Source organism: Molothrus aeneus, chromosome 1 (assembly GCF_037042795.1).
Source record: "Molothrus aeneus isolate 106 chromosome 1, BPBGC_Maene_1.0, whole genome shotgun sequence".
Lineage (NCBI taxonomy): Eukaryota > Metazoa > Chordata > Aves > Passeriformes > Icteridae > Molothrus > Molothrus aeneus.
This window is the reverse complement of record NC_089646.1, coordinates 130,791,260-130,805,131: the sequence shown is the minus strand read 5'-3', so window position 1 is coordinate 130,805,131 and position 13,872 is coordinate 130,791,260. Positions and strand designations below refer to the sequence as shown.

At 39.4% G+C, this 13,872-nt stretch overlaps 1 protein-coding gene across 1 annotated transcript in view; it reads left to right on the top strand.

The window, feature by feature from the left end:
• Window positions 1–13,144, top strand: part of MATN2 (matrilin 2) — a 58,685-nt gene extending 45,541 nt beyond the window's left edge. Inside the window, exons 21-26 of the mRNA XM_066565053.1 lie at window positions 1,939–2,352; window positions 4,837–4,989; window positions 8,974–9,045; window positions 9,545–9,649; window positions 9,893–9,988; window positions 12,813–13,144. Of these exons, the coding sequence (XP_066421150.1) occupies window positions 1,939–2,352; window positions 4,837–4,989; window positions 8,974–9,045; window positions 9,545–9,649; window positions 9,893–9,988; window positions 12,813–12,865 (893 nt within the window). The 3' untranslated portion in view covers window positions 12,866–13,144. The remainder of the gene's footprint in view (window positions 1–1,938; window positions 2,353–4,836; window positions 4,990–8,973; window positions 9,046–9,544; window positions 9,650–9,892; window positions 9,989–12,812) is intronic.
• The last annotated feature ends 728 nt before the right edge of the window (window positions 13,145–13,872 follow it).

Sequence of the window (13,872 nt, the reverse complement as noted above, 5' to 3'; positions counted from 1 at the left end):
TTATTTTGAAAGCATTTGTTTCTTTTATTTCTAAAATTAATTTACCTCCCTTCAAAAAAATTATAGAATCATAGAATGGTCTGGGTTGGAGGAACCTTATTAAAGATCACTTAGTTCAATCTCCCTGCTGATGGCAAGGGCACCTTCTACTAGACCAGGTGTCTCCAAGCCAAATACAGCTTGGCTTTGAACACTGCCACAACCTCTCATTTCAAAGATGATATAATATTTGAAATCCCAGGGCATATGTGTGTGGCAGAAGATGTCACAAACAATTAACTTGATGCTCACATAAGCAAAAATCTATCAAATTGGAAGAGTTGTTTTAGTACAATAATAATTCTTTTGAAACATCAGGGAAAAGCCAAAAGGGAATCTTATTATTAAGGAATGTACATTTTAATCAGGTCCATATACTGTGGGTCTTTTATCTTTATGTACTACATTTTAAAATCTCATTAATTTTATTTGCTTATCTTCCAACATAACATGTATTTATCTCATCATCTCTTAATACTTGGAGGAGAAATTCTACTGGAATTGAGTAAAAACATTTATTCTGCCAAAAATGGATGCCTTAGTTGAGGAGACTGGTTAGAATGGTAACAAGTTCTGGCTGTTCTCGATCCTAACTGACACCATGCACGATGCTGTCCTTTCTTGACTTATGCAGTGGTATTGAGGTGGTTCTGATATGTATATTAATTGCATTTTCATCACCTTAGTACATGTGAGGTGTCTTTTTCTCAGATGACTGCATGAAGGGTTTCTTGAGCAGTTTTAAAATAGATATTTCCTAAGAAGAGAAGTCCAGGCTTGAAAGCTGAAAATCCGTTACTTGTACTTTGACTTGGTAACAAATATCTCCAATAATTTCTACAGAGTGATTTCTGCTGAATAATTCTCTTTTGTGTAGTGCTTACAGCATTCTGCCTGTACAAAGATCAGAGATGAGTGGAGGTCAAAGTTTATTTGGTCCAGACTAAGAGGCAAATCTTACATTCCTTAGTATGGCATATTTTCCCTGGAAGCTACATTGATCCAATAGGAACTAGCTCCAATAGGAGTCCTGCAACTAGCCTTTGCACAAAACACACTAATCTCTGCCTGCTGAAGGCAATTCCTCTCCAGAATTTAAAATAAAACAAAGCAAAACAAGACAACCCACCTGGCAGAAGCAGTCTGCAGCTTGGAAGACATTCTCCAATCTCTAAAATCCCTAACCTTGTTATTGATGCCCTACAAACTACTTTGATTTTTGCATGTGCATTTGCAAAAAAGTATGAGAAATACAAATTTTACAAATTTGCCTGTCTTCTGACAAACTCCCAGCTCTAATGGGTCAACCAGAAATACAGCAGCAATACGTAAGTCTTCTACATAATTACAAAATTGGTAGACACTTACAAGCAAAAAAACCCTTAGCTCGCCAATACTGATTCTCTCAATAATTAAATAGTTTTAAAACTATTTTATAACGCCTGCAACACTAATGCAACTTCAGTGATTCTCTTCCATGTCTCTTAGTGCTGACAAATTTGACAAATGCAAGCTTAGTATACAGGCTTATCTCTGGAAGAAAATTATGGCAACTCTGTCTATGTGCTAGCTATGTTCTTCAGTTCTCTTCACTGAAGAGTAATTCTAAACATTTGCTGATTGTTGAAGCATTTTTAACAGATGTAGTATTCTGCAAAGCAGAATATGTCTCAGTAAATATTTGCTGTGGTTATAATTTTGTTAAATTCTCAGTCATTGGCCCACTCTTAGCTTTTGAGACAGACTGTACACAACATCTTCAGACACATTTTGACAGTAGGAACAGCCAGGAACAGGGTACTTTAAATGATCCCTGAATTTTTGCCAGGGTATCTGGATCCCTTTCCCAGTCTTGTGGACTTTTTTCTTGATCTGTACACTCTGTTGCTCTTTTCACAGGATGCACTGAAGGCCCAATTGACCTGGTGTTTGTGATTGATGGATCAAAAAGTCTTGGAGAGGATAATTTTGAAATTGTAAAACAATTTGTCTCAGGAGTCTTGGATACACTTGAGATTTCACCCAAAGCTGCTCGAGTTGGTTTGCTTCAGTATTCCACTGAGGTTCGTACAGAGTTTACATTAAAGCAGTTCAGCTCAGCCAAAGACATGAAGAAAGCTGTGTCACAAATGAAATACATGGGCAGAGGTTCCATGACAGGACTGGCACTGAGGCAAATGTCTGAGAGAAGCTTCACAGAGACAGAAGGAGCAAGACCATTCTCAGCAAATGTGCCTCGAATCTCCATTGTGTTTACGGATGGACGGGCCCAGGATGAAGTGTCTGAGTGGGCTACCAGAGCAAAGCAACGTGGTAAGTGGATGCTTGGTGTCAATGTTTTTATTGTCTCATTCTAAAAGGCAAATATTGTTAGGAATAAGATGCAGTAACAGTTTGGATGTCTAATCAAGAGAGTGTTTGCCAAAGCAGTCTGGCCAGTACAGTGACAGTGGCCACCAGACAGTGGCCATCAGATCTTTGTGTTCACAAGGGCCTTTGCTGCCAGGCATGTGCATTCTCCCCACAGCAGGACTCTTGGGGAATGCCTCACCACGGGTAGTGGTGCCACCCACCTGGCGTGCCCTGAGTGTATTCTCTAAGGATAGACATTAGGTATAGAGACATGGGAACACTGGGAACTTCATCAAAAATTTTAGGAAAACAAGAAAAGAAACCCCAAGCTGTCTCTTCAAAATACAGCAATCTATTCTTGTGAGAAATACTATGGTAATAATTTGCTATATTTGTGTTTATAGGGTATATTCTTTATTTTTAACCAGTTTTATAGCACTAATGGTGTTCTGGAAGGAAGATGACTCTTTTGGAAAGAAGATAACTGTAGTGCTGTCTATCTTACTGTTTCTACATGCTTATATGCTGAAATATGACTGAAAACTGGTGATTTTTAATTTCTAATATGTTTGGGCAGACATCCATCCTTTAGAACACCTGTACCACAAAACAGAATCTTTTCATCTGTTTAGCAGAGGGAACTGAAAATTTTCAAAACTTGTCAAGAAAATAAACTATCTCTTTTTTCTTTGCTAAACATTTTTTTTAAATTTTATGAGAAACTGCTTTAAGAACCATGGCTGATAGGCCACAACACAGAGAAAATAGCCAGACTTCAAAAGATTTTCCACATCTTTTTTTCTGTGCTTGTTTTATTGATTTGACATATTAATCAGAATTTGATACATGATTAGTAGAGCATTGATCAGGATCAATACCTCTCTATAAGGAGAAAAGGGGAAAACACCCAAGGATATGAGAAGGGCACCTGCTAACAAGAGTGGCATTCCAAAGAAAGATAAAGTGATTTTAAAAACTTTAAAACCCCCAAACATTTACAGGCTTGCTAGTGAGATGAAACTACATAGAGGATTTACAGAAGGAAAGAAGTACAAACCAACTTCCTACTTGCTGAATGAAACTTCAGCTCTGGACTGCTTACACTGACTGCAATGCTACAAACCAAACCCACTCCCTGCGTAATTGCAGCAAAACCAATAGAGTAATGCTCAATATGAAATGGACCTTGAATACTTTATCACTGATATCCCCAAGTCTTTAAATAGCAATAACTTCAGCAATAACTGGTGCATCCATTAAATTGAGATAGCTTCTGGTGGACAATTTCCTTTCCTGGATAAAGTGCAGTGGTAGGCAGATTCATGAAGAAAAGTAAAGAGATACATTAAAAGTTAAAAACTTGGAAAATGCATATTTTGAGGTGTTATCAGGCCCACGATTCTTCAGCAAAAAGGTTAAAAGTTGCAATTCAGTGAGTGTGCAGCAGTTATCATCTCATGTTAAATAAAGATATCAAACCTCCTCATCTCAAGTTTTATCTGAAACCAACCAGAGAAGGCAGCTTCTTCTCTTGAATCATGTAAGAGCTATGAAGCTCATAGCTGTACTATGAATCACAAAATCAGTACTTCTTGTGGACACTTTCTAAGCCAGAACTGATATAAAGAGAAATGTTCTATCAGATCATATGCTCATGAGCATAAAAACATAACTACTGGAAAAGAGATTATTGAAGATCTCTATGTTTTGTAGTTATTACTTGTTTAAAATCTATCTGGTGAGAGGGCTCTGAATCACTCCCTCCTTCCCTGCTTCCACAGTTAAGAAAACTACACATCCTCACTTACCTTCTCCCTAGCACGTCTGCTGTGGAAATACTTGTCCTTAGCATCCCTGTTGTAAGGCTTTTTCTTTCCTAGCCCCATAAATTTCTGTTTTCCCATTCTTACCCCCCTGCATGGGCCTTCCAGCCTGTTAGTGCCCCTCAGAGAGCAAGAATCAAGTCTCATTCTGCTCTGAGGATTTCAATGAATCACTTAGGTATTTTTCTGAAAAATTACCGCCATCTTTCAGGATTCTGCCCCATTTGCTAATATGCAACAGGTTTTCCCATCAACCCTGCATTGCATATACCCTACAGACACACACAAACCAGGGACTTGCAGTGCAATTGTGAGGCTGAACTGTGTGATTCTCTTGGATTGTTTGTAATACTCTTTCAGGGACCATTTACTATCAGTAGTGGCCAGGCAAGTGTCATCTCTTTAACACAAAAACTGTATATCAAATTACAGCAAACAAGAGAGTTTCTGCAAATCTCCCAGTAATTACAACATATTAAGCCTCTTCACTGATTTTAAAGTTATAGATAATATACATTTATTGGGCTCTCCCTTTCTCTCTTATTTTCCTTTCATGGACAAACAAGTGCTTTGAGTTAGAACTGCTGAAATAATAAGTATGTGCAATTTCTTTTGAATCCAGGTATAATCATCTATGCCATTGGAATAGGAAAAGCAATTGAGGAAGAACTGCTGGAAATTGCCTCTGAGCCATCATATAAACATCTCTTTTATGCTGAGGATTTCACAGCTCTGGAGGACATAAGTGAAGAGCTAAGAGCCCAAATCTGTGAAGGTAAAAAAAATTCCATTTTCCTTATAGAAGTGAATGTTTTCAGGTGTTTTGCTTTTTTGGATTTTTCTGCCCTTGAATACATGAAGAATATATACTGTTAATCCATCACTGGGTAAATTATCTTCCCTTTATTTTCATGAAAGTTGCATAAAATGTACAATTCTATGCCTAGAAGAATTAATCGCTTCTTCTCTTTTCTATTTCTCTGGTTAAGTCAGCCATGCAATGAACCCCACTCCACCAAATAAACATGATATATTTCATTAGGAATATGGGAAAATAATCAGGAATTTGTAATACCTTAATGAAAATTTTAAAAAAAATCCTAAGACCAGCAGCAAAAACTGAAACCACAGCAAAATAAATCATCAAGACCTGTTGTGTGTATTTATAGACTAAAAATAGTTCCTTGAACATACATTCACAGCTACGAAGAGTGGATGTCAGTTTTGCATAAGCTCTGAGTTTTGCTACACAAATGTGGAAGATTTGTTTCAGAAAGCACCCTTCTTCACTCTGGAACAAACAGCTTTTATATAAACCTTCCCAGATGAAGTTTTGCAAGGGGAAGGGGGAATCTGAGCTGAGATGAAAGCTATGGAGCCAGAGAGAGGACAGCATATCTCTCCCACTCACACATTTCCAAGACTCAGTATTTTTTTGCACATTCAAACTGGTACCTGAAGCAAAATTCAGAAACAACACATGGAATGATGTTTGTCATAAGATTAGAATTGTGCAAGATTATTTAATTTTCACTAGATTTTATCTGGTTGTTTTTCTTGGAATTAAATTCAAACAGGTGTTGCCTTTTCTTTTTTTTTCTTTTACATTATTGTATAAAATTAGCTGCAGGACATTTCTTTATACAGATCTCAAGAAAGAATCTGTAAAAAAGACTTTGAGGATGTTTCTTAGCTTGCATACTCTTTGTCCTTCAGTCCTAAGAAGTCCTAGTTTTATCTTTCTGAAATACTAAATGATAACATAAAACCAAGTCAGTTCAATTAACCTTATTAGGCAGACAATCTTCCATTGACAGCATGTCATCTTAAAAGCTTTTGGAGAAGCCAAACCCAAAACTATCTGGCAGCCCGAACAATAATTCTCACTCATTAGCAAACCCCAGTATAATAACTCTCACTGACCAGCAAACCCCAGAGCTCAGGGATGGAAATGCATCCTTCAGGTACCCACAACAGTGGTTAGCAACCACATTTTTTTTTCCTTTTAACTACATTATTTAAAATATGAAAAAAGAAGTAAATCCTGCCCCTTTGTGGCAGTTTCTTGTCTACACCTCCAGTAACTGGGCAGCACTGATGCTTCAGCTTCTGTCCTACCCCTCTCTCAACAACAGTCAATGAATGCCTCACACCTGTGAACTGAGGACTGACCAGCCTTGTTTTTCTGGACACTCCAGAACTACCTATTACTCATCAACTCACTCCACCAGAAATTCTGCCTCCAAACCTGTTACATAATCTAAAAGTTCTTTTTTTTTATTCCCTCTGTTGTATACAGCACAGTTTTTCTCCTCCTTTGCAGTAGCAATGACTTTTATCTTTACTCCAGCTTTGGTCCTTAGCTGAGGTCTTCTGAGGCTCCACCTTGTGAGAACAGTAGGAGATCCTGTCCTCATGGACTCCACTGACAGAGCCTCTCATCCCTAATCCCAGCTGTGGATGCACTGCATGTTTCCAACTAAAGTAGAAGTTCTCCAAATGTTTTTTTGAGGGTTAGGCTTTTTTCTTTTATTCTGCAAGAAAGGATCTGCCTTGTAAAATAGCTGCTGATTACTATTAATTATTCTTGATGACTAGTAGTAAAGGCAAAAAAGGAGGGGCTTTTTTTCCTCTTGCCTCTTATTAAAAGGAATTCAGTTGGAAGGTTCCCATTCAGTGCCTTGGTTAATGTTAATTTCTCATCTGACTGGAAGCACTAACGAGGCTCCAGCAATGTCATACATAATATGCACTCAATATGATTGCAGCTTCAGCCCTGGGCATGTGCATTGTGGGAGCTTTTAATTACATGGTCATATACTATTTTTGTCACAAGACCCCAGCCCTGATCAGATGACAGTACTCAGCAGCCAGCTGGTTAACATTCTGTTCTCCTTCCAAATTGTGGATCGTTATCAGTTCAGCAAATATTCAGACACTGCTTTTGATGACACTCTCACAGGCTCCTCCTAACAAATCAGTGGTTTTTTTACAAAACAGAACACTAAAAACCAACATTCAACTTCAGCATTGTTCCCCAACAAATTTATTCATTGCATTGACTTCACCAAGGGATTCAGGGTGATCAGCCTCTGTCACTACTTGTGTGTTTATTCAGCTTCACAGAGGCAATGAAATCAGAAATCTTAGAGCCCCAACTACTCTTCAAGCCTGAAGAGGAGTTTCTTAAATGCCCAACTGCTATTCCAAAATGGAGACCTCCTGCCACACCTCTACCAGTGCATCTGTCATTTTTCTGTCCCTAATTACATGTCCATACCAGCCCAGTGTCCAAAGCTCAAACATTTCAGGTCAGTTCCTCTGCCCTTCCTAAACAAGCCCCTCATTAGCTTGCAGCTCCTGAACAACTTCTAGAGCAAGTCATTAACCAGGGTCAAACACTCAAAATTCATCTTACCTGCTCTATTGCTCCTACAACAGAAATCTTCACCATCCTTGTTCCCATTTGATCATTCTTCAGCTAGACTCTATTTCTCATTTGTTTCATTCCCTTGTGATTTCATCCCACACCTGTCTGCCCTGAACTGTTCTCCGAATTCTGAGTTCCTTCCAGCAGCTGGTTCCCATGCAGACTGAGATATCTATAGCTCTCTATATAAATATTGTAGTTCTGCTGCCTGGTCTCTGGTCTCCTTATTCAACCACTCATCTGTTCTTCCCTGATATTCATGCTCAGTAATTTCAACCTCCACTCAAAAGGGCCTCATCTTCTTCCCAGTGCAATTTAGCACAGCTGTATATTATTATGCATCTGTCAAAACTGACTAAACCAGCAGGGACTCCAATAGTTATAGCAAACCTGGATGTCACAGAAGCATCTTCCACATCCCTACTGCATCTTCATGGCATCATCATCATGCGAGTTTGCACTGTCACCTTTTACCCCCATGCATTCACTTTCAGGGAAGGAGCTCTGGGTTCCAGAGGAGGGGCTGTGTCCCAGATGCTCCATCACCCTGGCATCATGGGTCACGTGCAGTTGTTAAATACCTGCTCTTCAGCTCATCTGGGCCATGAAGGGCCCCGGAGTCAGTGGACTGTGGAGTGTTTATTTCCTAGGGAAGGACCCACGCCTAAGGAACCGCAGCCGCCTCCACGCTGCCCTCTGGCGGCAAGAAAGGGGCAGGGCACACAATGGCTGCGGTTCCGCCTCCCAACAGGTTTCTGTTTCCTCTCCATCTCTTGACTGAAAAGATCGGGGTGCGGACTCTGAAATAAATCCTTACATTTTAAAGGCTGTGCTTCATGAATTAAAAATGTGTATTTTTTCCCTGTAGTGTATCAAATAGACTCTGCTGCACCCTTCTCACCTAAAAACTCCCAACTCCCTGATCAATGTTTCCCATTATAAAGAAGAAAACTGAAGGACAGGAAGAAACTTTTTCGTTCTCCAAGCAATGTTCTTATTCAGTTCACCCCAAAGGATGATGGATGATAATGAAACATGAAAGAATTTTCACTGTAGGACACAAAGTAGATTGCTGTCATTTTAGATTGCTTCACTATTATTAAATAATCACTTTGGTTTTGGAGGAATTATTCTGATAGTCTGAGTTGAAGGGCAAATTGTGGAGTTTCAACACTGGACCTCTTCTAAATTACACAGGTATGAGGCATTCTCTGCGTGTTATGAAAGACAAATATCAAGCTACTGGCAAGAAACATCAATTGTAGGGAATGTGAACATTTTTATTGCTCTTTTGTGATATCATTTCCTTTGGAAATTTCTATCTACCAGCCTTGAGAGAGTCACCTCACCAGCAGGATGCATCATCTGGGAGGCTTCATAGGACTGGTCCACAGCCTTCAGGTTGGCTGTTTTAACTCAAGTGTCCTCTCCTGCTGCCTTTTCATGCTGCCTTCTGTAGAGAACTCTCACAATTCAGCTAGAATGGTTTATCCCATGTCTCTGCCTCCTCGCCCCTCTGAATCACCCTGCAATGTGAAAAATGGAGATTCACTATAAGAAAAGCATGGCTGCATGCTTCTTACATCATCTGAATTAAATACTTCATGGGGAGGCTTGTATTTCAACACTGGGCTTCACACTTAAAGCATGTTCAGCTTTCAATCACTTCGGTTTTTCACAGGAATCTTCATAATTCCCTTTCAGTTTTGCAACCCACAACTTATATCATGTATATAGTAAATACAGCCTAACAGCCTGGCTCCTTCATAGCTTTGTATCCCTAATCCTTTCCTTGAGTGAGATTACTTACTAATTAAGGAGAACTCAGTGCATGCAAGTAGGAAAAAAAATTATAATTTAGTGGGTCTGATTTTTAGAGTGTTGGGGGGGTTTCCTGCAGGACCTGAATCAACCACAATAGCCATCACAGATGTCATTGACTGTCCACATCTTGCAGTACACCACAAGTATCTTTTTGAAGACAGTCACATCCACTCAACAACAGGTAATTGGGTTCCTTTGTTTAGAACAACCCAGACTGTTCTTTGAACATGGAGGAATATACATTGTGTACTGTTTTCCAGTACCAACAGAATCTGCCTCAGGGTGTTCCTTGGGATGTTGACCTGTTTTGAGAACAGGCAGCTATAATAAACCTGCTCTGCATTTATAATGCCTTGTCATTTCCTCCCCATCCTATTCAATTTATTCAGCGTTTAGCCTATACTTAAGTGTTTCTGTTTTTCAGCAAAAGCCTCAAAAGACAATGACCAGTGCAAATGTGAAAACCTTGTGACATTCCAGAACTATGCAACCAGTGAAGTAAGAAAACTCACCCAGCGATATATCCTTTCTGAGTAACTGCTTCTTACAGGTAAGATAAGGCAGGTTAAAACAAACTACATGTTCTTGGATCAAGGCTAAACTGCCTCCATAGCTATAAACAGTTTATTGTTATGAAAATCTAAACTACGTAATAGTTGCCAATAAGCAACGCCTTTAACTTTTGATCTGCTTCTCCTTCATAGAAGGAACCAAAATATTAACAAGGATCTTGAATTTTAATAATTCCTTACAGTAAATACCTTCAGGAATAGTAAAGAAACAACTGGTCAAATTCAAGACTAACATGCTTTGCTTTGGGTTACTTCTTCAGATGCTACTGAAATAGTATTTACTGGCTACAGGGGTACAGGAGATGTTTCCCTGCTGAAGTCCTTGGTAAGGCACATATGCAGAGTCATTTAAAACCATACTCTAGATAAGGAGGAAATCAGAGGACTCAGGTTTGGTTAATCTTGCATTAAAAGAAACGCAGATAAAAGTTAGCAAAGTGCAGATCACTAGCTTCTGCCACTCAGTCTATTTCAAGGGAGCTGCTAGTGCAGCAGCCTTTACCCAGCCTGCAATATCCACATCTCAGGAAACAGCAGCAAACTGGCAATACAACTCATTGTGCACTATTTATGCAGCAAATTCCTATCTTCTTCATGAAAGCTGCTTCTGATCAAATAAACCCTAACAAGACATCACATCTTCTACTTGAGTTGTGTAACTGTGTGCAAGAGCAGTAAGCACTTTTCCTCTGCACAGAGGAGTGCAGTGATACCAACAGCTCATCACTGCTTCCCAGACAGAACAGCTTCAGACTGTGAACAGTCAGTCCAGAGGGAGGCAAGCAGAGCCCTCGGTGGCTGGTAACCTGATGCAGAACATTGCCTACCTGCAACAGCCAGCCTATCTCTCACCTTCCCAAGTGAATCCTTTGGCAGACATTTAAGGAATTATGTTCTAATCACTTTATTAAATAACTCCATGCAAAGCAGATTTCATAAAAGAGGAGAAAGCCATCATGTAAGGTTATTGCTAGGTGCTTCAAATGCTCATCAACGCACATACTGCTCTGACAGGACTTCTTCCAACAACTTTGGAGAAAAATTTCTAGGTTATTTCCCACATCCTTTACTGTTACATGACATGCAGCATTCCAGCCTGCATGCTGACAAGAAAGACCAATTCTTGCCCCTTCAGAAGCTCTTTACCATAATCTCCTGCAGCTGAGCTGTGAGGAGGTCTGAGCTTATTCAAAGAACTTAGTTACTAAGCTTAGAAGCTTAGCAACGTGTGCTTTTTTGCTTTACCATTTGAGCAGGCAACTGGGATTTTTACTCCGATGGCTCAAGGTAATGGAAAACCTGTCAATACCAAACCAGAGACTAGAAATTTTGATAGGAATAGTGCTAAGCACTTCCTCAGAGCACTGTGCAGCTGCTGCTTTGAAGAGTATGAACAATCCAGTTTCCTCTTTATTACAAACCTAATTTCTCTGCCTTATCTCAAGAGCAAGCTCAGGTATGAGGTGCTACACTAGTCCCTGGTAACTGCAGACTGCTGGCTAGTCCTCATCCAGAGATCTGGGGAGTGGGGGAGGGAGAACTGGCTACAGAAGTAGCTCCACTTGCACAATACAAATTCAGAGGGACCAGTCCAAACTGTTTTGTGTTCAGCTACATTAACTTTTATCAGTAAATTGAGTGCAGTATCACTGTTTCAACTTTGCCTCTGTGAACACTTGAGAAATATGGCTGTTGAAGAAAATGCAGTTCACATGATGCTCCTATGCAGAGTTACCTTGCCACAGCAGACAGATGAGCAATTACCAAACCCAATGTCCAGGCAGACCGAACACCCACAGAAGCAAGATACACACCCTTGCTCCTAACTAGCAAGAGATTTTCCTGCTGACAATGAGGGGGACAGTAGCTGTTCTGGCCAACCTCTAGAGGCCAAATTCTATTTGCCTGTCTGCCCTAAAAAATTCCTAACAGCAATGTGTCAAAGATCCCAATTTATATGCCCAGTTCTCCATTTTCCCTTGTGCAAGATGTTAAAATGTTGAAATCAAGACTCTAGTCAAACAAGCAAGGAGTGAGGTGCAGCAAATTCTTCCTTCTGAGGTAGATCTCAGTGACTTCAGATCTCACTTGATGCTAGGCCTCCTCTTCCTCTCAGCTTCCCCTGGCTACAGCCTTTCCATGGCACTCAGAGAGGGACTGAAGTAAACAGTACTGGTCCAACATCTTCCTGCAGGAGACAGCATTCCTGCCAACTGGAAGCGCTTATCAGGAAAGGGATACTGTACACTACTTTGTATTGCTACAGCTTTTTACTGCAACTGGAACCAGCCCTAGATCCCATGGACTTTGTTGTGCTCTATTCCACATTTATCTGGAAACCACTGTCACAACTGTGGACAGGAACAGATCATGAGGAGCAGACATTCTTACTGGGGTCTCAGAGCCCCATAATTCTATAATCTATTACTAGTTATGTGCAGTTTTCCACATGATTAAGTGAAACATTTTTAAACAGCATTAACTAGATATTTACCTTCACTTTAAAATAGAGAAAAACAATCAATTTGTAGAACCAGCCTTTTTAATAAGCTACAGTCTGAACTCCATGTCAAGGTAAACCTGTTAAATAATGGGGCTTCACACAGCTTTCTCAACTCAGCTGATCAAATCAAAAGAAAATAAAGGAATATTGTATGAGAAACTACTGGGATTCTAAGAGGAGAAACAAGAATGTTTATGGACCATAGCAATCAGGTAGCTGACTTTTTAATGCATTTTATCAGTAGCTCTCTTTCCTTAACTTTTATCTACTGGAAGAAATGACAAAGAGAATGGAAGACTTGGAAAACAGACTAAAATACTGATCAGAATTTGAAGTGTACCCTACACTGTATATTTATACATACAAACTTGTCAGAGCTATTTTCTTAAACTGATTTGAAGTAAAATAACATCTTTGTGTCTGAAGTTGAAAAGAATATTCTGGACCCTTGCATTTATATGCCATGTGTTGTCTTGCATTGATTGCAGATAAGAAATGTTGATAATTTTATATAAACAATTTAGTAACTAGCAGAAGTTCTAATTAAGCAGAACAACTGAAATAAGCTATGCAAAAAAATAAAATGGTGTTATTTTTTGAAATGAAACCTCCATGTTTTGAAGTATTTTTAGGGTATGAATTTGACTTGCTTTTCTGTATTTCCCTCCTCCACTCCTAGTATTTTAAGCACACAGATTGTGTGTGTATATATATAGTTCTATGTACAGATATACACTGAACAAGTGAGACAGCATTCACAGCCATTAGGCTTGACTTGGATTCTTCAAAAAAGTTACTACTGGAATCAGTAGGAAGTAAAAATGTAGTTACACATTTGTGTTTAAACTATGATGGAATTAAATTATCAAAGTGGGAAGTCTGCTGGGTTATCAGGGCATCACAACTTGGAAGTTTCAAAAATTTTTCCTGATGTCTAGACTACTCAACTTCTCCCTGCTGTCCTTTGGTCAGTATTCACTGATTCTCTAACTTTCCTGAATGCAAGTAGTATATTAATTCTGAAAATATTACTTGGTCAATTCAGCTAGGTGCACACCTGTCAAACACTAAAATACAAACAAAACCAAGCAAACTGCTTCTATTCTGGCCACCTGAAGTGTCTTCAAGTCTCACTCCCTTCCCTTGACTGCAAGCATCCAGATCTGTGGTTTAATAGGTAAATATACCAGCACTTACTCCTTTGCTCTGACACACCTCGGAGTCTGCCTCTTGACTATCTCCAAATGGAAACACCAAACTTCATTCACTTTATAACAGAAGTAGTTGCAGCAAAACTTAAGTGATTAAGTGATGTCAGACAAGCTGGTG